This window comes from Notamacropus eugenii, chromosome 4 (assembly GCF_028372415.1).
Source record: "Notamacropus eugenii isolate mMacEug1 chromosome 4, mMacEug1.pri_v2, whole genome shotgun sequence".
Classification (NCBI taxonomy): Eukaryota; Metazoa; Chordata; class Mammalia; order Diprotodontia; family Macropodidae; genus Notamacropus; species Notamacropus eugenii.
Window position 1 is genome coordinate 469,619,382 of NC_092875.1, and position 27,064 is coordinate 469,646,445.

The 27,064-nt window shown below is 37.7% G+C and overlaps 1 protein-coding gene across 1 annotated transcript in view; it reads left to right on the forward strand.

Annotated features, from left to right (window-relative positions):
• Window positions 1-27,064, forward strand: part of SV2C (synaptic vesicle glycoprotein 2C) — a 285,651-nt gene that overhangs the window by 127,403 nt on the left and 131,184 nt on the right. Inside the window, exon 3 of the mRNA XM_072606380.1 lies at window positions 2,681-2,861. Coding sequence (XP_072462481.1) covers window positions 2,681-2,861 — 181 coding nt within the window. The remainder of the gene's footprint in view (window positions 1-2,680; window positions 2,862-27,064) is intronic.

A 27,064-nucleotide genomic window follows, 5' to 3' on the forward strand; every position in this document is an offset into this window, starting at 1 on the left:
AAACAAAGAGAAAGAAAGAGCTCAGAGCAGGAAGTTGCCACCAGAGTCTTCACAAGTCTATTATAGGCATTTTTTTTGTTAATGTTTTCCTTTGTAAGACCATGACAATGGATGATATCTTGTGAACGATATGAGTATGACTTGCAAACCATGTAATGGTAATTTACTTTTACTTTTACTTTTGGGGAAACTGAGGCCTCTCAGTTTCCCCAAGAGAGTATTCAATGGCTTTTCAGTCCCCCCTTTATGCTTTCTTCTAGACTCTTTGAGGGAAAGGATTGTTTGCCTTTCTGCTTGTGTTTATAAACCCAGCACTTAGCACAACACCTGGCATGTAGGAAACTCTTAATAAATGTTTGTTGACTTGAATTAGTATTTAGAAATCAGGTGTCTAAGGTTGGAGAAAATAAGAAAAGATAGGAAAAGATTCATTTCAGAAGGAGATATGAAGAACAGATTCCTCAGGTTAGGGGAATATCTGAAAGCTAGGACTAAATGGCATAGAGAGTCTTAGCCAGTAATCTAGTATTTATTAAGTCCTACTATGTGCCAGACACTCTGATAAGTACTGGATCCCTGACTTAGAAAGGCAAAAAATGGTCTCTTCTTGCAGAAGATGGGATGTTAACTGAGATTTGAAAGAGACCAAAGAAGCTAGGAGGACAGATGAGGAGGGAGAGTATTCCAGGACTAGGAGATAGTCAATGAAAACATTGTTCAGGAGATAGGTCTTAAGCTAAAGAACAGTTGGAATTTGGAGGCTGGAGATGGATGTCTCCAGTGCTGACCACTCTGGATCCTTTACGTATTCTATGTTACCTGTGGTCACATTACCTGTTAGTCATTCTTTCAACTGTGTCCAACTTTTTGTGACCCCATTTAGGGTTTTCCTTGGTAGAGATACTAGAGTGGTTTCAACCATTTCATTCTCTGGCTCATTTTACAAATGAGGAAACTGAGATAAGCAGGGTTAAGTAACTTGCGCAGGGTCACACAGCCAGGAAGTATCTGATTCAGGATTTGAACTTAGATCTTCTTGACTCTAGGTCTAGCCCTCTAAGCACCACACTACCTAGCAGCTTCACTTTAAAGCAGGTGGTAGGATCTACTTTGGTACGTGAATTCTGAGTCTAGGGCTCTCCTAATCCTATCCTAGATCTGAACTGAAATGGTCCCAGCATAACTTGAGACCTTTAGACCCAAGATGCCCTGTACCTAGCCTGGATCCTAGAACCAATACTCATAGATTATAATCTCCTTGGGGGCAAGAATTGCTTTTTCCATTTTTTGTATTCCCAGCACTTAGCACGATCCCTGAGACATGATAGGGATTTAATAAATATTTTTGATTGATTGATAGCAAAGTAACCACCCAAGGCCCACCCTATTGTAAACCCATACCCATGCGTATTTGGTTAAATCCAGTTTTGTATTAAACATTTCTGGCATTGCCTTCCCTCTTGGATGCTGAATAAATGAAAGTGGAAAGCATTCACTTTGGTTTCAGAATAACAGGAGGCCCATAGATACACAATACACCTCTGTTGGGGAGTTGACTAATGGGTATGTTGCCCATCCATTGTGCTCCTCAAATGAACCTTTCCTTCTGCCATGAGTTATGCTCAATAATCTAAATAGATCTGATCCTTCCCACTGACCTCACTACATTTTCTCTTGTCTCTGACCTTCATTAATGAAAGAACTTGTAATATGAAAGAAATGACTTTTCCCTCCAACAGCTTTTTATAAACTGAATTATAGCCTGAAAAATAAACATCAACATATCAAATGCTTTTGTATATAACTGTTTACATTTAAATAAATTTTGATGCATAAAATGTTAAAGCATTGTTGCATTTTAAAATGTAATCACTTTTCAACCCCTCCTTCTAGGTCTCTCTCAGGCTTCTTTTTCCATTCCTTCTCCATCACTTTTCCTCTTATGTGGTTCTACTTAGTTTGTATTCTGTTCTTCTGGTTCGGATGTTTTTTTGCATTATTTAATAAAGGTCATTCCAGATTTCTTTACATTTCTTATACTTGTCAGCCTAAGTTACATTACTGTTTGTTAACTAATGGATCCCTATGTTTACTGTGGATCCCTTCCAACTTAAAACCTAGGATCGTTAAATTAATATCCAAAATTTATCTAACTATACTCACCATTATTAGACATCTAGATATTTCCATTTTTTTCAACTACAAATAATGCTGCTATAAAAATCTATAAATGAAGAGCATCTTTTGGTTTGTTTTTGGTGACCTAGCAAATTTTGAAAAAAATTTTCTAATGTATGAGGTCATAATTTTATTATTGGTTTATGATCTAAACTAGTAAAGTAGAACCAAGATTTGAAAAAAATAATGGTCATTTGGGTTCATGTGCTGATTCATGCCAGATAAATGTTTCTATGAGTAGGCTGACTCTTTTTGTATTAAGAATAGTCTAGTTTATTGTTATTATACTTGCCAGTGGATGCATGCAAAACAATATTTATCAATGTTCTTTTGTATTCTAATCCAGTATCGGGCATGGTAAGGAAACTCCAGATGCCACAGTTTGGATTGAAATGTTCCAGGGCAAAATCTTAAATCTGTTTTGTTCACTGCTCTTCTTTGCGACATTTGCAAAATAAGTCCTCCAATCCGTGTTGTGATTCCTTGTTTCTGTGTGTTGCAGGTAGCATAGTGTACCTCGGGATGATGGTGGGGTCATTCTTCTGGGGCGGATTGGCAGACAAAGTGGGAAGGAGACAATCTCTTCTGATTTGCATGTCTGTCAACGGATTCTTTGCCTTCCTTTCGTCATTTGTCCAAGGTTATGGCTTCTTTCTCTTCTGTCGATTACTTTCTGGATTTGGGTAAGGTTTTTTCTTTTCATTTTTATATTTTATAGCAATATGTATGGTCTAATAATGATACATTTCAAACTTTCATAACCTGTCTCCCCAAGACAACAGGACCACTGAACACTTTTGTCACCTTCTTTAAAAGCATATTTAGCCTATGAACATTAGTGCCAAGATACAAAAGTTTAATCTGAGGAACAGATTTCAGTTCTGTGGAATGAGTGAGGAGACACAAGCCCCAGTCTCTTATGGAAGAGGCCTGAGCTGGTGTTTTCTTTCAGGGAAGGAGTCTTCGCTGACACTGAATACAATTTCTGTCATAGAATTTACTTGAGAAAATATACAATTATTTTTCTTGGAAAAATTGAATATAAAGGACTATTGGTTTCCAGGAAGATAAGGGAATTCCAGGCCTTACTATGGAGCAGAACTACTTAGAAACGCTAAATGCTAGGATTAGTTGGACCTTCCCAAGCAATATTCCTTTGTTCCTCAGTGATCATTTTTGTCAACCAGCAGAAAGTCTCCTTTTTAGATCACAATGACAGTAACTTCAGATGGAAATGACAGAGTTTTGCTCTCCGAAACAAGATACAAAAAAGAAATTGATTTATGCTAAAGAGTTCTCATTTTTGGTAAAAGAAGTTTTCTGGAATAGCTAGCTTAGGGAATTCATGTGGGAATTCACATGGGACAACAAATTTATGATGAAATAGCAATCAAAATATTAGAAGTCTTTACAGAGTCTGGAGTGTGTGTGTGTGTGTGTGTGTGTGTGTGTGTGTGTGTGTGTGTGTGTTACTGGGTGTCCTGGGAAATAAGACAGAAGAGAATGAAAATCCTGTCAGTGATAATAGCACAGGAGTAGTAGGATTCATTTCAGTGAAAACAATAGAAGGCAAATAGCAATGTTTCTTAACTACATGGTTTTTCCAAGATCAAAAGATAAAAATAAGGAGAAGGAAGGAAAGCATTAGAGAGTCTCAGTTCCTTTTGGAATTTTTTGTGGTTATCTCCTTATTGATATTAGCTTTCTGTTAACGTTTATAATCCATGCAAGGTGATTTCTTTCAGTATTTGTGGTACTAAACATGCGCAAATGATACCCAGCAATACATAACTTTATACTTAATGTTTGAGTTCCTGAGCCTTTGCAAGGTGGTGGTGGCAGCTACTGCTGCTGCTACTTGTGTTTAAATGCAGAATGGGATAATAGAAAGAACTAAATTTCAAGTATCTAGAAGAGGAAATATTAAGCAGGAACCTTAGCAGAAAATAGATCCAATGAATTGAGCCCTGGAAAAAATTATGAAATGGCCACTTTGGTGCTTCCCACTTAACCCTTTAACAACTTTTATTCCTCTCCGTGTGCCCTGTATCCCATCAGGCACCCAGTTCCTAAATAACTCTGCCTGGTTGCTCAGAACTCTGGCCGTCATGCCCCAGTTATATATCTCTTCCCCTGGCAGTACTATGTAGTGGAAGTCAAATCAAAAAGCATCTATTAAGCACCTACTATGTGCCAGACACTTTAGACATGGAGTTAGACTGTGTGTGTGTGTGTGTGTGTGTGTGTGTGTGTGTGTGTGTGTGTGTGTATGAACCAGAGTTTAAATCCTGACTTTGCCACTTGCTACCTTCATTGCTTCAGATAAGTCATTTCTCCTCTCTGAGCCTCGATGTCCTCATCTGTAAAATGCAAGTGTTGGACTTAATGATTTCTCAGATATCTTCTGGCTCTAAATCTTGGGGTCCCTGGCTAATCGAAAGGTCTCAATCTCTATGCCCCTCTTACAGTGACTCATTATATATTTGCTCTCAGCTAGATAGGTATGACTTTTTTAAAAAGTTGATCTACTAAGCTTAAGTCAAGGTGTTAATAACTGACAATCAGTTAATGTGTTTATTCAGTTCAACCAATATTTATTAAATACCTACAATGTGCAAGGCAGTATGTTAGATTTGGGGGATACGAAGATGAAAAGGTTAGTTAGATTCTGACCTCAAATAGCTTATACTCAAATGGGTGGTGGGTAATGGAGGAGAGAGAGGGGTTGGTTTTACAGTATGAATGCATGATACAAAAATAATGCAACAGGAGTATTAGAGAGTATGAGACAAAATGTACAGAAGTTCTGACTGAGTTGGTGGGGTGTGGGTGTGCCAGCATCATCCAAAACTTCTGGGAAGAGTTGGCAGTTGAAGACCTTGGTCCACCTCAGCTTCTTGAGAGCAGGCTCTGCTGTTTGCTTCTCTTTGTGCCTCTAGAACTTAGCATCATATCAGGGACATGGCAACCACCTCATACATGCTGATTGATTTCCTAGTTCTATTCCTCCTCCCAAAAGTATTTAATCATTTAAAATGGAATGATTCCTAAACCCAAAGAATTAAATCTCTAACAGAATTTTGGGTATCAGCAACAGGCAGGTGAAGGAATGTATCTTAGGTCTGGGAAGCTTTCCCAGGACACAGAAGTCATACTAAGTAGTGGTGACCTGTCTACTGCCTTTCGGTCAGGCAGAACCTATAAGATGGGAATCCACATATATGAAAACATTCAGTCATAATGTCTTCAGAGACACAAGACAGTTTCCAGAATGTTTGCACTTTAAGGAAAGGTTAGATTAGGTAAAAAAATCATGAATGCCTTTGGGAAACAAGGCTCTTATACGTTGATATATTTTTTTGAAAAACTAATTTTAATAGAGTTCTAACATGAGTTAATTAGAAAGCTTATCTAGTTTATTATTTACAGTTACATTCAGACTTCCAAGAGAATCTAAAATATAGTTGAAGAATCTATTTCCCCTTCAGAGTGCCTTCAATGGGCCATTCATCAATTTGAGTTATTGTATTACTATTGTTTTAAAAACACATATGTTTTCTTGTGCAAAAAGTAGAACCCTTAGATTTTGTCCAAAATGAATAATATGGTAATTTTTTTACATGGTTATATGTGTATAATTTATATTGGATTGCTTACCATCTCAGGGAGGGAAAAGGAAGGGAGAAGGGAGGGATGGAATTTGGAACTCAAAACTTTAAAAAAAAATGTTTAAAAATCGTTTTAACATGTAATTGGATAAAAAACAAAATTTAAAAGTTTTTTGAAGAGTATCACACTTGTTAATTTATCTACCGAAATCTAAAGCACATTAAAAACATGAAGTAGGATGATATTTATGATCATGATCTGTAGATCTAGAGTTGAAGAGTCTTGTGTGGATTATAGATGTAGATCATAGATCTAGAGCTAAAGAGCCCTTACAACCACCAAGCCAACCCTCTTATTTTATAAATGAGGAAACCAAGGCCCATGGAGGCTCAGAGCCCTGCCCAAAATCATGCAGGTAGTGTCAGTGTCTTGGCAGACTCAGCTTCACTGCACATTTGAAGATTGTTTTGTCTTTTAGTATAGTAGTTGGGTTTTTTATTCATTTTCAAATGTAACATGATGTCTAAGTAAGCAATCTGTCTTTTTAATGTCAATTTTCCACAGTTCAACACCAGATGAAGAGAGCTTTTAACTGCAGCATGTAACTGTTCTAGTCAATTACAGGATAAAACTCCTGATATTGTGTCTTTTGTCCACTTCTGTAACTATCTAGGTTGAAAGAAAAATGACCGAGAACATTTAGAACCAACATTTGCATTTTAACTTTTCCTTAAATTAGAAATTACATGAAAAAAAGATTCAGGGGACTTTTTCACCAACTTTGTAGTCATTCTTGAAGGTACATAAATTTTGAAGAAAGGCCAATAATCCCAGAGCGTACAGATGCAATCTTCTACATCTGCCCTTCATTTCTCATTTCATAATTAATTTTCTCTACCTCGCTATCAGTTTAAACCTAGGATCACGATATTCACATCAGGGTTGTCCTGGACCTGCAAGAACCCTCTCAGGAGAGTCAATTGTTAAATTTTCAGAATGAGCATTTATACTTCAGAAATCATCAAATGCTACAAATCAGGCCTTGACTTCTTGTTTTGATTGTCAAGACTTAAGAAAATGGTGGGGAAAATGTTATTAATGCAGATTCAACTTAAAAGTGTATTCTGCATACATCCCTCTACCTCCCAAGTCATTTGTTAAATGTTTACCAGCACACTACTGGGTCTCCAGCTCTAGATCATAAAATACTTTTCTCTCCAAGTAAGTAAATGAATTCAGCTTACATTACAATATGTGCACCTTGACATGCTTTTCTAGGGAAGCAGGAGGGTGCAGTGAAAAGTGTGCTGGTGAGTCAAGAGGCCCTCAGTTTGAATCTTGACTTTGAAAGTTTGCCTACCTCTATGACTTTGGGGAAGTCATTTCAGTTTACTAGGACTCAGTTTCCCCATCTATAAAATGAAGTGATTGGACTAGATATCACTACAAACTAAAGGATCATCTTTTCAGCTCTAAAATTAATCTCCTATAAGCCTTCCTTAAAAGTCAACAGGCTTCACCCTGCCAGTAGGAAGACTGAATTACCTCAAAGCTATGGTGTGTGTGGCCATTGATACCACTGTATAGTATCATCTGTGTGTATCTGCACTTGAGAACCATACCTCAATAAATTTAACACAGCCCATTTGGACTGGTTTTTTAAAAAGTCATCTTCATGGCTGAATTTTTATGTAGTAATTAAAAATGGCCAAAATAGTCATAATTAAAGTTCCCTAGAAGGGAGTATATGCCTTTGATATAAAGAAAACAGTATATTTTCAAAAACTTGACCATTCCCCATGGTCAGATGGTATTAGATGGTATCAAGTATGAAGTATAATGGAAGACTGAACCTTTTAACAGTCTGTCTCAACAATAGGGTGCCAGAAATTCAAGAATGATTGGCTACAGTTGTTACTGTCACTGAACTGCTTTGCAACCTTGGCCATTCATCTATCCATTCACCAAGCACTTCTTAAGTACTAATTATGTGCAAGAAAATAGGGACACAAAGCAAAAAAATGAAGCAGAAATTAATTCTCAAGGATCTTACATTCTTTTGGGGAAAAGCTGCGTGGACACAGAGAGTAAATGCAAAATAAATACAAAGTGGGTCTAAAGTAATATAGGAAAAAAGTTCTAGGAAGTGGGGAGAATCAGGGATGGTCTTCTCTAAGTGATTCTAATTGAAGAGAGCTTTGAGGGAAGCAAGGGTTTCGATCAGACAGAGGTTAAGAATGCTTTCAAGACGTGAGGGACAGCATACAGAGGGAGAGAGAGTCTACTGGGAACAGCAAGAAGGTGGAATATAAATTATATAAAGGAGAGTTTTATACAATAAACCAGGAAAGGGTTATTAGTCTGTCTGTCAGTCAACCCACATTTATTAAGCACTTCTATTATGTTAGACATTGTACTAAGTGTTAAGGATACAAAGAAAGGCAAAAACCATGGTCCCTGCTTTCGGGGAGTTCACATTCAAATGGGGGAGATAATATATTCATAACTGGGTATAGATGAGATATATACAAAATAGAAAGGATTATTAGAGGAAAGGCTTTTAGAGGAGTACAGGGGAGAGATGGCTGGGAAAGATCTCTTGGAGAAACTGAGTCCTGAAATAAGTCAAGGTAACTAAGAGATGGGGATGAGGAGAGAGAGCATATCAGGTATGGGGAACAGCCATTGTACTCAAAAGCATGAAGATGGGGCATGTGATTCTGTATGTGTGTGTGTGTGTGTGTGTGTTTGTGTAAATGAATGAAGAGGGGAAAAGGGGAGACCAGCATGTAGACAAGAGTGGATAGATCATAGAAAACATGTAGAGGAGTAAGAAAACTAGAAAGTCAGAAAAAGAATTGATTGTGATGGGCTTTAAACATCAAACAGAGGACTTTGTATCTGACTGTGAAGGTAAGAGAGTCTGGAGCCTTTTGTGTCAGCAATGTGAGACTGCCACATGGGTGCTTTAGAAGAGTCACTTTAGCAGCTCAAAGGAGGCAACACGTAAGGAAGGAAGACCTTCCCTTTTTAAGTCATCACAGTAATCCAGAAAAGTGACAAGGAATTGTAGTAGAATGGTGGCTATGTGCCTAGAAAGTGTCACAAACAAGAGATATCAGGAAGGTGGAAATGACAAGATTTGGCCACAAACTGGAGAAGTGGGGGAGGTGGGAGAGTGTAGAAGATGAAACTGAGGATTCAAGCATGGGTGTTTGGGAACATGGCAGCAACAGGAAAACTGGGAAGAAGAAAGGGTCTGGGAAGAAAGATGTAAAGTTGTGTTTTGGACATGCTGAGTTTGAGATAATTAAACCCAAGGAGTTTATGAAATCATTAACTAAAAGACTGTCAAGAGAGAGGAAAAGCAGGGCCAGAACACAGCTTTGGGGTACAGCCACAGTTCGGAGGTGTGATATGAATGATGACCTAACAAAAGAAACTGAAAAGGAGCATCCATATTGGCATGATGAGAACTAGGAGAGGAGAGTGCCCCAGGAATTTAGAAAAGAAAGACAATGCAGGAGGAGATGATGAGCAGAGCGCAAGACTACAGGGAAGTCAAGAAGGATGACAACCAAGAATAGACCACTAGGTCTAGCAACTAAGAGATCTCTGCGAACTTTTGGAGAGGGAAATTTCAGTTGAATGATGAGATCTCAAGCCAGTTTGGAAGTAAGTGAGAGAGGAAATAGAGTCATCAAGGGTAGATGTCCTTTCTAGAGCGGACTGGAGTCATATTGTGAAGTATTTAAAAACCAAATGAGAATTTGTATTTTATCCTTTAGAAGAGAGAAAGTGACTGCAATTTCCTTGTCTTCTGGAATGTGTAAATGGAGAGACTAGTGCTCTGCCTAAATTGGGCAAGCCATCCAAAGTGCCTTATTTTTTGTATTTCAAATTAATTTTGCCAGGCCACATACTCCTCCCCATCATCTTTCTCTGTTATTTCTATACCTAGTAAAATATGCAAGAGAAATTTCTCCCTATTTCCTTCTTTTCCCCTGCTTGGCTCTGCTATTGATGCTTCAGCCCTGATATTGTTACAATCTTCCTAAAAGCCCTAGCCAGAGCAGATCATGCTATTATGTCTGCTTATCTAGGCAATTTTCTCTGCCCAGATGTGATCCAGTTTGAGAATAGAAGAAAACTAGCTTGTCTAAGAAAATAAGATTGTATAACCTTATGAATTTTAATATTGGAGGCCTTTAGCTCTCTGATATTTTCATTCTTCGGCATGTTCAGAGAATATCAGAGCTGGAAGTAACCTAAGAGATCATTATAGTACAATGAAAACTCCTTGAGGACAGGACGTATTTCCCTTGTCTTTTTTTTTTCTCTATACCCCCAGTGCCAGCACAGTACCTGGTACACAATAGATATTTAATAAATATTTGTTGATTGATTAATTGATCTACTCCCAATCCTCCCATTTTGTAGATTAGGAAACCAAGGTACAGAGTAGAATAGTTAAGTAACTTGCCAAAGTTACTTAGTAGAAAAGCCTGACTAGAATTCAAATCTTTGAAGTTTTAAGCCCCTTTAGTTTATAATCTTATAATGTCTGCCACTGTCTCCCCTTTGCTACAGTTTCTCTCAATCCTAAAGCCAGAGTAGCAGCACTGTACGTGCAACCTGGTGTCTGAAGACAATTATATGTTTGATATGTGTGTTTTAGTCTGGGAAAAATATCTACTGTAAGGATCTAGAGAGGGAAGGGATGTCAGAAGTCACCTACCAATTTCCTCATTTTACAGTTCAGGAAACTGAGGCTTAGCTAGGATTAGGTATTTGCCCAAGGTCACTTGGGTCACAAATATAAGAGGCAGCTTTGAACCTCAAGACTTTGATTCAAAGTCCAATCCAATTCCACTGTACAATGCTGCCTTCCTCTTTAGAGAGTTCTTTGTCTTCATGTCTACCTTTTAATGTGTCAAGCCAAGTAATGGTCCTTGGCTTGTCTGAATGTCCAGCTATTATATACCATGTGACTTTAAATATTAATTCAGTTTAAAGAATATTCTAAGCAGGGTCAACATTGCTTGGAAGGGATGAGGAATGGGACATAATCAATTTCTCATCTGTCTCTCACTTTCATAAGTGAATTTTACACTGAGTAATATGTGCTTCCCTCCTTTCTTTTGTTATATGAAATTAGAAGGACGGGAAATGGAGCTGGCACCACTGATTCATTTTCATTTACCCCCAAATTAAATTATTTGCTTCCAGTCACTGTTAATTACTCGCATGATAATGCTTTTTACTGTTGGACCACTGTGTCAGATTAGGAGACTCTGCCTGGGGGTCTGGCTCTGTTAATAAAGGAGGGTCGGTTACATAGAAACAGAAAAGCGATAATTAAAGTAAAACTATTTCATTGCTGTCTGTCTAGCATCTAGGAAAAGGACAATCTGTGCTTCTCAGGGATGGGGGCTCACAAATTTTGGACTAGGGTTGTTTCTAGTATCTTCTTAATTGCACCAAATTATGGTAATGAAGTCGGATTCAATTTACAGCTGTAGTTATCATTGTTCTTGGGAGCTCAAAATACATTTAATTTATTAATGTAAAGAGAGGTGGATCTGAAGTTAGAGGACCTTGAGCTCCCATCTAAGCTCTCCCCACTATATCTTGCATAACCTTGGGCTTTCATCGCTGGGTTTTCATCGGTGAATTGAGTAGGGTGGACTAGATGACCTCTAAGGTCCTTTCTGTAGGACAAAATCTATGGACATATGATCTATCCATAATAACTTCGGGTCACAAAGGGACCTTGTGACTGGCAATCATATAACTCCATTGAGTCTCATTTTCCTCAGATGTGAAATAAGTGGATGGACATCCCTCTCAGCTCCCAATATATGATTATAGGTGTATATACATTTTAAAAGATGAGAAAAGAAGACATAAAGAAATGACAGTGACTTAACAAATGCCCCAAAGACCCCAGGTCTGATTTTGATTCCAATTCTAAGCTGTACTGTCTCTTTCTCAGAGTACTCTTTTTCTTCAGATCAATTTTGTTTCTTTCATAATAAAGGATGTTCTGAAAGTCTTGATATAGTTTTAAGCTATTTAACTTTTAATAGCTAAAAACTGCACCAAGACTTTTGTTACAGCCGGTATTGAAGAAATGCAGCTTGGCATTTAAATTTTTAAAAGGAAACTCCAATAATTAACAACTTTAGGAAATTGCAGGATATAAAATAAATCCACATGAATCATCAGCATTTCTAGATATTATCAACAAAGTCTAGCAGCAAAAGATAGAAAAATTCCATTTAAAATAATTGTGAATAATATAAAATACTTGAGGGGTCTACCTGCCAGGACAACAAACCCAGGAACTATATGAACACAATTACAAAACACTTTTCAAACAAATAGTCAGATCTAAGTAATTGGGATAATATCAATTGCTTGTGGGTAGGTTGAGCCAATATTATAATTTAGCCTAAATTAATTTATTAATTCAGTGCCATGCCAATCAAATTACCAAAAATTATTTATAGAGCTAGGAAAAATAACAAAATTCACCTAGATGAACAAAAGGTAAAGCATATTAAGAGAATTAATGAAAAAATGTGAAAGAAGGTGTCAGAGCTCAAACTGCATTATAAAGTCATCCAAATAATCTGGTACTAGGAAACAGAGTGCAATAGACTAGGCACACACAACACAGTAGTAGATGACCATAGTAATCTAGTATTTGATAAACCCAAAGACCAAAGTTTTGGGACAAGACCTCACTATTTGACAAAAACTGCTTGGAAAACCAGAAAATAGTATGGCAGAAACTGGGTATAGACCAACATCTTACACTGTGTACATGGTAATGGCAATATTGTACAATGATCAACTGTGAATAACTTAGTTATTCTTAGTAACACAGTGATCTAAGACAATTTTAAAGAACTCATGATGAAAAATGCAGTCCACCTCCAAAGAAAGAACTGATAGAGTTTAAATGAAGATTAAAGCATGTTATTTTTCACTTTGTTTGGGAGGAAGGGGCTGAGGGTGTCTTCTCTCACAATATGACTAATAAAGAAATATGTTTGCATGACTGCACATGTATAATCTGTATCAAATTGCTTGCCATCTTGGGATGGGAAGATAATTTGGAACTCAAATTGTCAAAAAATGAATGTTAAAAATTGTTTTTACATGTAATGGGAAAAAATAAAGTAATATTAAAGTTAAAAAAGAAAAGAAACCTCCAAACCTGGAATATTCCAAGACTTCAGAATTAATTTAGGTCCTAAAATATTTGTTCATCTTTGATGTTTTTTAGTCATAGAGACCAGCAGGAGAGTAGAATACAGAGAGTTTTAAACTCAAAATTTAACCCGTGCTGAAGTTTCAAGGTCCTCTAAGAACATATCTTGCTGAATTTGACATACTTGCTTGCATTTTATCTCTCCCATTAGACTGCGCCTTCAAGAGAAAAGACTATTTTTTCCCTTTATTTGTGTCCCGAGCACTTTACCGAGTGGCGCATAGTAGCCACTTAATAAATGTTTATTATTGTTTATTAACATTTATTAATGTTTATTAACTGACTAACTTAACTTTTCAGTGCCCCAGGTAACTCTAAGACAATGTTCAGAGTTAGAGAGTCAGAGTTAGAGTTCAGAGTTAGTTGTCCTATTAATTGACTCTTGTTCAGAATTTCTCTGTTCTCCTATTGGCATTTTCATATTGGCATATGAATAGCAATTATCTTCATAGTGATCTCTGGAAATACTTATGGTAGGCACCATAAGACAAGGTGACCAAGAGTCCCATACAATAATGTTTCTTGTTGCTTTTGTATATTCCCACCCATTCCTTGACTTGCCTCTCCAAAATCTTGTGAGTCAGCCTTCCAAGGGCAGCTAGGTGTCCAGTAGATACAGTGCTGGAGTGGTCATCTGGAAGACCTGAGTTTAAGTGAGACATTTACGAACTATGTGACCTTGGGCAAACTGCTTCATTTCTGTTTGCCACAATTTACTGAACTGTAAAATGAGATTATAATAGCAATAAATCACTCAGACTAAGAGAGCTGTCCACCTCTTATGGTTATTGTGAAGATAAAATGAGATAATATTTGAAAAGAACTTAGTACAACGTCTGACTCAGAGTAGGTGGTGGTGGTTGTTGTTGATCATTTCAGTCATGTCTGACTCTGCGTGACTCCAGTTTGGGTTTTCTAGGTAAAGATGTTGGAGTAGTTTGCCATTTCTCATTTTACAGACAAGAAAACTGAGGCAAGCAGAGCTAAGTGACTTGCCCAGAATTACATGGCTAGTTAAGAGTCCGAGGCCAGATTTGAACTCAAGAAGATGAGTTTTGTTGACACTCAGCCTGGCACTTCATCCATTGCACCAGCTACTTGCTTAGTAAATGTTTATTTCTTTCCTTTCACTTAACTGCAACTCCCTTTTACCTTCTGGTTTCATTCACAGGGAGCATGTGAAAATGAAAAGAATGCAGTTCCTCCAACAGTCTGTCCATTTAATGTGGATTTCCACATCTGGAGTACCAATAGCTAAGTTAAGGTTTTTAAACAGTCTGATAACTGAATGAAGTTTAGTCCTCCCTCCTTTCCCACCACTCTACCATGGTCTCTGGCACTGCACAGGATAAAGGGCCATTTTCTAGCTTGCTTTGTGTCATGAGTTGCCATGGCCAAAGAATTTTTCACCAAGTGACCAGTCTTCTCTATGAGTCTCTCCATACTTAGGCTGATCCTTGGAAAGGGGATAGCATCTGTTGCTAAGGATTTTCAGCATCACAGAAACTGTCACATCTTGAATTTTGTTAGAATAGTATTTAAGAACCCAACTTATCAGAAATAGGGCTATGGTCTGGGTTATTTTTATATGCAGAGCAACTAGATGGAATAGTGGATAAAGTGCTGGGTCTGGAATGAAGCAGACTCATCTTTATGAACTCAAATTTGACCTCAGACTCTTAACTAGCATGTGACCCTAAGCAAGTCACTTAACCCTGTTTGCCTCAATTTCCTCATCTGTAAAATTAACTGGAGAAGGAAATGGAAAACTACTCCAGTATCTTTGCCAAGAAAACCTCAAATGAGGTCACCAAGAATAGGATACAACTGAACAACAACAAAAATTCTAACATAATCAGCTGGCTCTGAAAATGCCTTTACATTTGTCTAACAGACCTCTTTCCTTCTTTCTTCATTTGCTGATTTCCAAGCCAAGATTAAGAGGGGTTTTTCATTCCAATAGTTTCTCCTTGGGAGTACTCCAAGCATATTCCTTGGGGCCAAATGGCCAGATCACTTTTTTTAATAATTATTATAACCATCATTTACATGGCACTTATTATGTACGAGATGCTTTAAAATTATCTCATTTGATCCACAAAACAACCTAGAAGGTAGGTGCTATTATTGCTCTTATTTTGCTGATAACCAAACTGAGTCAAACAGAAATGTCTCAAATGGTCACAAACTTAATAATATCCAAGGTTGGATTTGAATTCAGGTCATCCTGATTCGAGGGTCTTTACTCTGCCCACTCCACTATCTAGCTGCCTTTTATTACCAAGTCATAATCTTGGCCTACCCAAGTCAGTTTTGAGTGAGTGGGATTTTGTTTCTAATTTTTACCCATAGAAGTTGAATGATCTTCAGTTGTTTCCTATTCCCAGGTTATTCAAATGTGTTCTAATATAATGTAATATTTCCAGTAATTGAGCTCTTACTGTAAGCAAAAGGTTGAGTAATCTGACAGGGTGAGATTACTGTAAAAAGGAAAAATCAAAGTGATAATAAGTGCTCCTTAGAAAATGAGACAAATTTAGAAGGTAAAGCCACTTCTGGAAAAGAAATAACCAGATACTATATTTTATCTCCTTTGTTTTTAAAAATGAGCATCCCCTTTATTTTTTTCCTTATAACAGACTGTCAATGGCTTTCTTCACACCTATAATCTACCTCTATACATAGCAAAAAAAAAAAATCAGCCTTTCTCTTCTACCCACCCACCTTCACTTGATTCCATATGCTCTCACCTCCAGGTAGCATGCATAAGCCTCCCCAAAAGAGAGAGGACATAAAGATGCTACTGTTGAGATCATTTTCTGCATTGGAAAATGTTATGTCTATTAAATTTGCTGGGTTCGGAACAGACAGAGCTCTCAGTAAGGTTCCCAGTGACATTTGGTTAGACAATGATATCTGGCATCTTCCTTCATTCTGCTATGCCTGCTAAGCTGATTTAGCTCCTGTGTTCTCATGTTCAACATGAAAGGATAAGAGTATTGTTAGGAGAGCAGCACGATCTCTCACTCACAAAGTATCCTTCTCAATAGAATCATGTGAATCAGTATTACATTACTGGAAAAAGCGAGACATGCTTGAATTGCTGATAATTACCTTTTTTTTATTATCCCATAAAGGCAAAGGGTAAATTATATTACAGAAACATATCTAACTTTACTGTATTTGGGGGATCTCAGGGTTGTTCTGAAGACATCTGTTTGATTTCCACTGGTTTTTTATGTTGAAAACATTGGCATTCTTTAAGGAATTGGACAAAATCTTAAAATCATTTCATTTCTGTTAACTTGTCTCAATGTTATATTATTTCATTCTTGAGGAAGTCTTTCAAATATGTAATTGTTTTTAAAAATGTTTGGTATTGAAATATATACAAACAAATCCTATCCAACTCTCACACAATACTATTTTTTCAGTTATTTTATTTCTATCTTCTATTACCAAGCATAATTACGATTTGGCTCTTTTTTTATAAAGTGTCAAAGTAGACTTCATAGCCTGTCCTGTGAAAAATCCTTCATGCTCTGTTCTGATTACTTCATTTACTTCTATATCCCTTCAGCACTAGTGATGAACTCTAGCTAATCTGAGCATTAGGCAATTTGTGGTACATTTTTGGAAGAACAAAAAGAGAAGTTTCCAGGTTAATTGAACTTAGAGAGGAGTCCCTCCAGCACTCAAAGTTCCAATTATTCGTTGGTCTTTAGTGCGTTTAACATTCTTAATAGTGTTTCAAATTTGTTTGCCATTTTTAGATATCTGGCCAATGTTAAGATTAAGCAGATAATGTTGGCATGAGCATTTTGAGATTTGAGCTATAAAGTAACATAAAATTATAATTTTATTCATTTACATATGTTTGTATCTGTTCTTTAGTATTTATACATCTCTCCTATCTTCACCATTAGAGTGTGAATTCCTTAAGGCCAGAACTTAGTATCCTATTATGTGGAGTTATGTGCTTTACTTTAGTAGATAATAAATGTGATGGATAGTCTGACTGTCTAATTTAGGGATTTTGCAGTAGTAATAACAATTCACCTATAAAAGGAAAAAAATCTGTGAATGCATTATGTATGTCAGTTGAGATTTCTAGTTGATAAATTCTTGGTATACAATCCAAAATCTTTCCTATGATTCCATTATGGATTTGAGGAACCCCTGGAACACCAAACATCGTGGTAGTGAAATAAAATTTCTCCCACTACAGTCAGCTAATCTTCAACCCTCAATACAAGCAATGTCTTGCAAAGTCTTCTGCCCTTCCACATTGGACAGGCAGGTCACCTGAACTGGAGGAGGTGACAGACATTAGGATGACTGTTTGTTTGCTTTAGTTTCTTCTAAAGACTTATGATTTTCTCCTTTTTTATTCTACTTTTATTCAAGATTTTTATGCATTACCAGCTTCCAAAGTTAGAGGCAGCTAGGTGGTGCAGTAGAGTGCTGAGCCTGGAGTCATGAAGACTCTTCTTCCTGAATTCAAATCTGGCCTCAGATACTTCCTACCTGTGTGATCCTGGGCAAATCACTTAACTTGGTTTGCCTCAGTTTCCTCATCTGTATAATTATCTGGAGAAGGAAATGGGAAACTACTCCAGTACCTTTGCCAAGAAAATCCCGAATGGGGTCACAAATAGTTAGATATGACTGAAATGGTTGAACATCTTCCAAAAGGCAACTTAAAGTTTGAAGGCAATTTAATCATTAATGTATAGCACAAAGGTAAAATAAGACATTTAAATATAAAATAAGACAAAACCCACCTAAAATAAGCAAGGAGTAAATGCTTTCACAGTTATCCTGTGCTTAAAACCTGAGTCATCTTAGATTTTACTGTCTTCCTCATCCCCATGTCCCCAGGCTGTCAAACCCTGGTAGTTCTACATCTTTCAAATCCTTTTTCCGTTCCTATTGCCTTCATTCCCTTTCCACCCGCCTTTCTCTCCTCAAATATTGTAATAGCCTGATAAATGGTTCTCTGGACTTTGGACTCCAGCCTGTCCCACATCCCACTGCATTCTTCACACCCCTTCAAAACTAAACTTTCTATTGCACAATTTTTGTCTTGCCATTTCCTTTAACAAAAGCCTTAAATGATGACTGCGTGCTTATGATGGTCAGACTACTTATCCCAGCATTCAAGACTCCCTAGAATCTATCTATGTCTTACCTTCACAACCTTATCCCACATGACTCCCCTTCAGCTACTGTGCGCCACTCCCTAACTCTACCTACACTTACTCACCTTTGTACCTTTTCTCGCATTATTACTTACATATATCACAACAAAATCTAATATCTGTTTATTGAAACTATTTATAACTTTCAAGGTATGACCTCTCCTGTCAATCATTCTCTGATTCACAGTCATAAATAAGTTACCATTTTGAAGTTTTTCTTTTTTTCTGCTGTGTACTTTTTATATTCTAGTTTACGTTATATTCTCTTCTTACCATTTTGATTTGTAACCCTTTAGAGATAGGGGTCACACTTTTATCCTGCAAGAACTGGCACAGTGACTTTCACAAATTAAAGACTTAATAAATGTTTGTTGATCAACTTGTTTAATTTGGGTACCCGTGTTGAAATGGATTAATATGCTCAAGCAATAAATTTGGCTTTTTGATTTCCTAGCTAATAACTTGAAACCTGTCCTGAATTTTTTCAAAAGCTCTTAATAACTGTATATAGACTTTTTTTTCCTGTTCTGACTTACCAGGAAATGGACAGTACAGGATATACCTCTCTCTCTCTCTCTCTCTCTCTTCTCTCTCTCTCTCTCTCTCTCTCTCTCTCTCTCTCTCTCTCTCTCTCTCTCTCTCTCTCTCTCTCTCTCATTTAAGTACTCTGAGAAAATGGCAACTTAATAAGATCCAACAGAAAAAAGACAAATGATACCCTAGCTACCCACAACCCACTCAAGAAAATAATAGTTGAGGATCACTACGACAAATTTCATTTTTGCTTTTAAAAAATACCTTACAAAGTAACAGCTTTCTATATACTGTCAATACTTGTCCTGGGAAATATAACTGTTACAATTACCTTTACTTAAACACTTCCTTTGTCTCATGTTGTTTGAATGTTTTAAATTGATTATAATTGTAACTTTTCTTCATTGAAAATATTCTCATAAGCAGGTGGATGTTTAAAGATGGAAAGAAATTAGTGTCTTTAATTTCTCATTGTTGATCAAATCCAGAGACACTGGATTTGGAGTATAGAGGAAAGAAGGCAAGCAGGGCAGCTGGTCAGAGAGCTGACCAAGGTGCTGACCAAGATGGAGATTGTAATATATGGGAGGATGGGGATGGAGTGAGCAAGCAGGAGCAAGGGAACAGACTGAGAATTTGGTTATCACTAGAGATTTTTTAAAACTATAAATTTAATCATCAAAAACCAAATAAACACAAAAATTAGAGATAAAAATATTCGTATCAATAATAGCTAACATCTGTATGGGGCAGCTAGGTGGTACAATGGATAGAGGGCTGGACCTGGAGTCAGGAAAACTCATGTTCCTGAGTTCAAATATGGCCTCAGCAATCTATTAACTATACGACCCTGGGTAAATCACTTAACCCTGTTTGCCTCAGTTTCCTCATCTATCAAATTAGTTGGAGAAGGAAATGGCAAATCACTGCAGTATCTTAACCAAGAAAAATGGTGTCATAAAAATGATTAAACAACAACAAAAACTTTTATATAAACCTTTAAGGTTTAGGAAGAACTCTACAAAGATTGCCCTATTTGATCCTTGTGACAGCCCTGTGAGGTAAATTGCTATTATTATCCCCATTTTACAGATAGGAAACTGAGACAGACAGCATTTAAAGGACTTGCCAGAGTCACACCGTTATCAAGTGCCTGAGGCAGAATTCTAACTGACTCCGTGTCTCGCCCTCTATTCCTTATAGCACTCAGCTCCTTCTTTTGCATAGCTTCTTTCATGTGGTCTTCATGATGGTGAAGTCTACGCTAGACAGAGAAAATAATTCCTACATCTTATAAAGAAGGAACTTTAGGTTTAGAAAAGTTAAGTGAGTTGTCTGGTCATTTATCTAGTAAGTCCCTGATTTATCTATTTATCTATCTATTACTTATCCAGTAAGTCCCTGATGCCAGATATGAACCTAGGTCTCTACTGACTCCAAGGCTAATTAATGATCATTCCACTAAATTGTGTTGCCTCCCTTTTCACCCTGGAGCTCATAGATTGGACAACAATAGGTCTCTGCCCAAGCACCACTTAATTTCTATTTTTTGGGTCCTCCTGGCTCTGAATGAATGTAAATGGTAACTGTTTCTCTTTTGGCCAGTAACCCTGAGGGTCTTCCCCTCCCAGTTTGATTTTTTTTAAATTAAAGGGGCCATTCCTTGATTCTTAAAGAGGCTGAATCACTGATTGGGTGTTACCTCACTCAAAAGTTGAATACCTGAACATCCCTGAGCCTATCTCCCATTGCATCCTAGGTCATCTCCAATCACCCTGATGAATATCTGGCCACTGGACCCAGATGGCTCAGGAGGAGAAAGTGAGGCTGCCCTCCCTCACTCAAATCAAAGTCAACTGCAAGTCATGTCATAATTTCCCTGATGACATGATCCTCTTTGAAAACACAACAACAACCTGCCTCCCTCATCCATAAAATCCAGAACATATTACAGTATTCATTTTGAGGGGAGAGGCAAATGAGTCAAGTGACTTGCCCAGGGTTACATGACTAATAAGTGTCTGAGGCAGAATTTGAACTCTGGAGCTGGTGTACAATATTCATTTTTTAACAATTAGAACCAAGAAAATTAACAAACCAATAAAAGACTAATAAAAAGATATAACTTGCCTTGGAGTTGAGAGACTTGAGCTTGAATTTCCACTCTGCTATTTACTAAACATGGAATTATAACTCCTTTGGGTTTTAGTTTCCTTGCCTATGAAATGGGTATAGTGATACCTGTAGTATGTACCTTATAAGGTAGTAATAATAGTAATAAATAGTAATAATAATAGCATTCATATAATACTTTAAGGTTTTCAAAATGCTTTCCACAAGTGATCCTCATAACAATCCTGGGAAGAAAGTTCTATAATTATCTCCACTTTACACATGAGGAACCGAAGCTCACAGAGGTTAAGTATCTTGCCCAGGATTGTACAGCTGGTAAGTGTCTGAGGCCACATATGAACTCAGATCTTCCTGACTGAAGACCCAGGGCTCTAGCCATTGCACTACCAGGTGTTTCTTATAAGAGGGAAGAAATCCAGAAAAGAAATTAGAAATTATTCAGTCCAACTGTAATTTTACAGATAATAAATCTAAGGCTTAAGAAAGTAAAGAACACATTCAAGTTCCCACAGACCATGAGTAATAGCCTGGGAATTCATACCTAGGACTTTGGTCTCCAAATCTGGTCCTATTTCCACCCCACTAGGCACTCAGAATTCAGTGACAGGGTATATAGAAAATGTTTTGCAAGCCATAAAGCCCCATGTAAATATCATCTACATTTGTTTTGAGTGTTTCTAACTTTTAGAATTGCAAATAAAGCCAGCTATGAATATTTTTGTACCGCTAGATTCATTTCCCCCTTTGCAGGTATTTTAACTAAATATGATTTTTTTATCCCTTCTCTGCTCCTTGTATTACTATTAGCACTTATACTAGGCACACCCAGTCCTTTTCCCTGAATTTCAAAAGGAGGGCACCCACTCAAGTCTCTAATGCAATTCTGCTCAGGTGTTCAGAGAATCAGAATTTCTCTAGTACACCTAATCTAGAAGGCATTAATATGCAGTAGATGGGCATGTCTTGAGGCTACCCTATACTTTCTTAGTATCAGAATTGTATAAGAGAGAAAGGAAATACCAGGATAAGAATCTCTGAGATAAGAGTTAGGCTCCCTCACCCCCAGGAAAGAAGAGAACTCTCTCCGAATGACAGTAGATTCTCAGGTGGGCACTAATGATTACTTTGTGCTTAATGAGCACTGGGGAAGAAAAGAGTAATGGATTCTAAAAACACATGGCTGTACACAGCAGTGAGAATGAATGTTGAGGTTATTTTATGAGTGTATGAAATTGAAGAACTTTGCAAGGAATTTAAACATGAAAAAATGTCATTAATTCCTAGGTTTTAAGAATTCCTTGCCGTTTGTTTTGCAAATAGAAACTTTTAGAGACTGCCATGCAAGAATCATTTAACTGAAACATGTTTTGAGTAACTAAATTAGTTATTACTATTCTAGTCGATAATGACTGCTTAAAACTGGCTAGAAATCCAACTTCTGTGTTGCCCTGTTGCGAATGTAACCCCATGGAGTATTATTTAGTGGGGCTCAGTATATCCTGCCATTTGGCAGTACCTGCACTAAATTTGAGTTATAACTGTTACGGACAGAGGGTCCAGAATCATAATGAGATTTTAATCAGGACATATAAATAACAACCAAAGATTTTTAGAAACTGGGAACTGTGCAATCTACTTGTGCTGCCCATTTCCCATCCTTGGTTCTAGCCATCTACCAAATTCCAAGTCATTATCCCAATGTTTTTAATTATTTTACTAGCTGACTTACTTTTTTTCCTTATCACTCTACCCTCTGCCATTATCTTCAGGGATGTCAATGTTTTATTCACATGCATCTCTGTTAACCCGATCATAATTTCTCAACCTCCATGATAATAGTTGACATTTTTATAGCACTTTATATGATTTGCTTCCTCTAATGCTCATAACAACCCTGTGAGATAAATGCTACAGATATTAGTACCATTTTACAGATAAGCAAAATGAAGTTAAGAGATATTGTGATTTGCCCAGGGTCACGCAGCTGGTAAATAGAGGAGCAGTTTGAATCTAAATTTTCTTAATAGTCATCTCTGACCTGTCAAGGAATTTCAGGTCTAGCATTCTATCTACTATGCCACATTCCAACTTCTTCCTTAAGCCACACAGCATCATGGTCACTCCTGAGATTTTGTTGTCTCTTACTGTTGTAATGCTCCAAGATTCAGAAGTTTGGTATTCTACTCTCTGACCACAGTCTCATATCGTTCTTCCCCTCACTTTATCTCACAAGACAAACCCTTATTCCTTTGTTCTAGCCCTATTCTCCTGGTCGATCTCCACCAGAATGGAGTACTGTTTCACTTGCCTCCATACAAATCTTAATCCCATGATGTGTCAATGTAATGCTTCACTAACTCCGACCTTGGAATCCCTTGAGCCCCTAACCTTCTATCACTCTTCACCTGCGAATTATTACTTTTTGTTAACCCTCACTATCCAGTTTTTCTACTCCTGCGTCAGGATTGCTGATCATTGGTTAAGAAAATTGTGAAATTTTTGACATAGCTAAAGATAGACCCTCACTGCTGCTTGATAGTTCAGTTTATTGTAGCCCTATCAACAACTTTGTGCAACTAGGTGGCACAGTGGATGAAGTGTTGAGGCTGGAGTCAAGAAGACTCTTTTTCCTGAGTTCAAATCCAGCCTCAGACGCTAGTTATGTGACCTGGGGCAAACAACTTAATCCTATTTGCCTAAGTCTCCTCATCTGTAAAAAGAGCTAGAAAAGAAAATAGCAAACCCCTCCACTATCTTTGCCAAGAAAACCCCAAACAACAGCCATCAATAACTTTGCTGATTCTCTACTATGACTAAGCCATTTGCTCTCTGCTAGAGCCATCAGCCCCCTTAATTCTGGTACTTATTTCTAATGACCCCTCCCCATTCTTCTGTAAGAAGATTAAAGCCAGTAAGCATGAACTCCTTCAGTCCCCCAGCATCCCCCCAATCTTCTCATTGTCATTATCTGTCTTACCTCCATTCATAGAAGAGATAGCCTACCTACTCACTACAGTTAATCATTCGGTCTCATTTTCATTTAGCTATTTTTCTCTGTTGTTGTAGCCACTGCATATATTGTTTTGTGCCATGAACTTTCTACAATCTGGAAATGGTGCTGTAATGAAAACGCTCTAAATCCATGCACAAAGATCTTATTTAAGTTTTCTTCCAAATTTTCTGTGCCTATGATTAATAAAAGCCCCTTAAACTGAGGCCATGTATATTGAAACCACTAGATCAAGATGCTAATAAGGAATCCGTCCAGGCAAGTGTATGACTTTATTATTATATTCAAATCAAGGTATATACATTTGTACTACTATGGTGAAATAGGAAAAGTAAAAATAAAATAAATATTCCCAAGCTAACGAGCAGAGAAATTTATTGAGAATTGGTATTTTCTCTGTCTCTGCACATCACTTGTTTCTCTTTCTCATCGAGTTCCTTTTAATGGAAAAAGGATGGAGAAGTGTTGAATTCAAGGAGACTGAAGAGGAAAACTAAAACTTTCCCTCTAATTAGCTCAAATATTCAGGAAGAACACAAATTCTCCAATATCTTTTTATTATATCAGAAGATGTCAAAAACTAAGCCCTGATTAAACAATCAAGCAGGCCTCTTAGCAACATTAGGTATATATGTCAAATGCGGATATTGGTGACTTTCTCAAAATCCACTCATAGCCAGATGGATGCCTCCTTTTTCACTTGAATTCAAAAGGCATTTTAAAGCACCTGTTGAGAATAAGGCACTCTCTTAAGATCCTGGACACCAAGACAAAATGAAATGCAATCCCTGTCTTCAAGGAGATTTCATTTACCTGGAGAATACAACATGTAAACAGATAAATAAATGCAGTATCATTGGGAGGGACAGACAGGGAGGGAGAAGGAGGGAAAGAGAGAGTCAGAGACAGAGACAGACAGAGACAGAGAGACAGAGAGACAGACAGAGAATAATCAACCAGAGGAATCAGGAGATTTCCTTTGGGTTTTAGCCTTGAAGATAACTAAGTATTATACTGGGGCAGCATTTCTGAAAAGCGATCCAGGGGTCCCTGGGGGTCCTTGGGACCCTTACAGGGGATCTGCAAGGACAAAACCATTCTCAGGATAATATTAAGCTGTTTTATGGCAAATATCAATATATATAATCCACCTAAACAAAAGCTTTTGGTGGCATCCTCAGTAAATTGGAAGAATAAAGGGTCCTAAGACCAAGAAATTTGAGAACTGCTATATTAGGGCAAGGTGAGGAGAGAAAGCATTCCAGGCACAACAGGCTGCCTTTGCCAATGCTTAGAGGTTGGAAAATGCGAACACCAAGTACTCCAGATTGGCTGGAAGAGAGTTCATAAAGGGGAGTGATGCAAAATGAGCCTGAAAAAATGAACTACAGTTAAACTGTAAAGTACTTTAAATGCCATAATGAAGGGTTTATATTTTATCCTCCAGAGATGGAGCAATGGGGTCAGAGCAGAGTTTTAACAAGATCATTTTCATGACCATATGGAGGATGGATTAAAGGAAAGAATGACTAGAAACAAGGAGTCAGTTTAGGAATTTTTTAACTATCATTAGGGTGAAAATTTAAAGACTCGGGTTTAAGTTCTGCCGTGGCACATAGCGTCTGTGTGATCCTGGTAAAGTCGAACAGATAGAGTGCTGAGCCTTGAGTCAGGTAGATCAGAATTTACTTACAGCCTTAGACTCTTATTAGTTGTGTGACCCTGGGCAAGTCGCTTAACCTCTAGTTGCCTCAGTTTCCTCGTATGTAAAATGGTGATAATAATAGCACCTCCCTCCCTCACAGGATTTCTGTAAGGATCAAATGAGGCAAAGTTTGTAATATAGAAATGATAGCTATTATCATTCTCATTGTTTTAACTTTCGGTGCCTCAAGCAACTTCCTAAGACTGTAAGTTGAAAGAATATTTACTGATATGTATTGGTATAGGGAATATCCTGGGAGTTTCCTAAGGCAATACAATCATAGGCACAGACCAAATTAGCAAAAAAGCCACTAGAGAACTTTCAGTTCTATCACAGGTTTGGGGAAAAAAAAACAAAACCAAGCCGGAGCCTGCTGCCGAGAGCCTTCCATGGAATAAACTTCAAAAAAGGGTTCTATTCTCTAATAACAATTCTAGCATTGGGCAGCCCAAAGCAGAGGACAAGGACAAGAACGAAAGACCAACATTTCACATGAGATTATCTCTTCTTTTTCTTGTTTATATTTTTGAGTGGTGTGTCTCTCAATTGTGAGCACCTTAAGGGCAGAGGCTGGGTTTGGCTTTGTTTGTTTGTTTCGTACATCCTCAATGGTTATCACAGTGCCGGGTACTTAGTAGACCATTAATAAATGCTTGTTGATTTGCCTTGAACATTGCAGAAGCATCAGGATGCAAAGGGCTGTGTGTGTGTGTGTGTGTGTGTGTGTGTGTGTGTGTGTGTTCATCCTTCGTTGCCAAAGAAGGTCATGCCATCAGAGAAATAATGACATGACTTGCACTTGACTGTTTTTGAGTGAAGGAGGGCTGTGCAGGTCACCAGCCTCACTTCTTCTCCAGAGCCATCTGAATTCAGTGACCAGATATTCCTCAGGATGACTGGAGATGACCCAGGATGAGGACAAAGGGCAAAAGACACGGGGAAATATCTAGTCATCAGGAATCCAAGGAACTGATTGGCCAAATGAGTTTGGGCCGACATTGCTGTTCTAGGTCCTAGCCTCACTCACGTCCAAGACAGGCTTTGAGGTTCACTCCTTGGTCTTCTGCATGAACTGTTACCATGGACAGATTAGTGTCATACACTAATAGCAGTCATCTCTCTTGTGTATGGTCTTTTCCCATTAGAACGCAAGCCCTTTGAGAACAGGAACTAACTTTCTTTTTGCTTGTATTTGTATCCCAGACACCCAACACAATGCCTGGCACATAGAAAATGTTCAATTAATGCTTGTTGTCCAACGATGCTTGTCCTGTGATGCAGGAGCGTGTCCCAGCGTCTATGATGTAAGGTCTTCCTGTTCCTACTGAGGCCTATAGAGCCTTTCTCAATGTCCATACCTTTATGTCCATGACTAAAATTATGGTTCCCCTAGGGCACTGAGTGAGAGGGAAGTC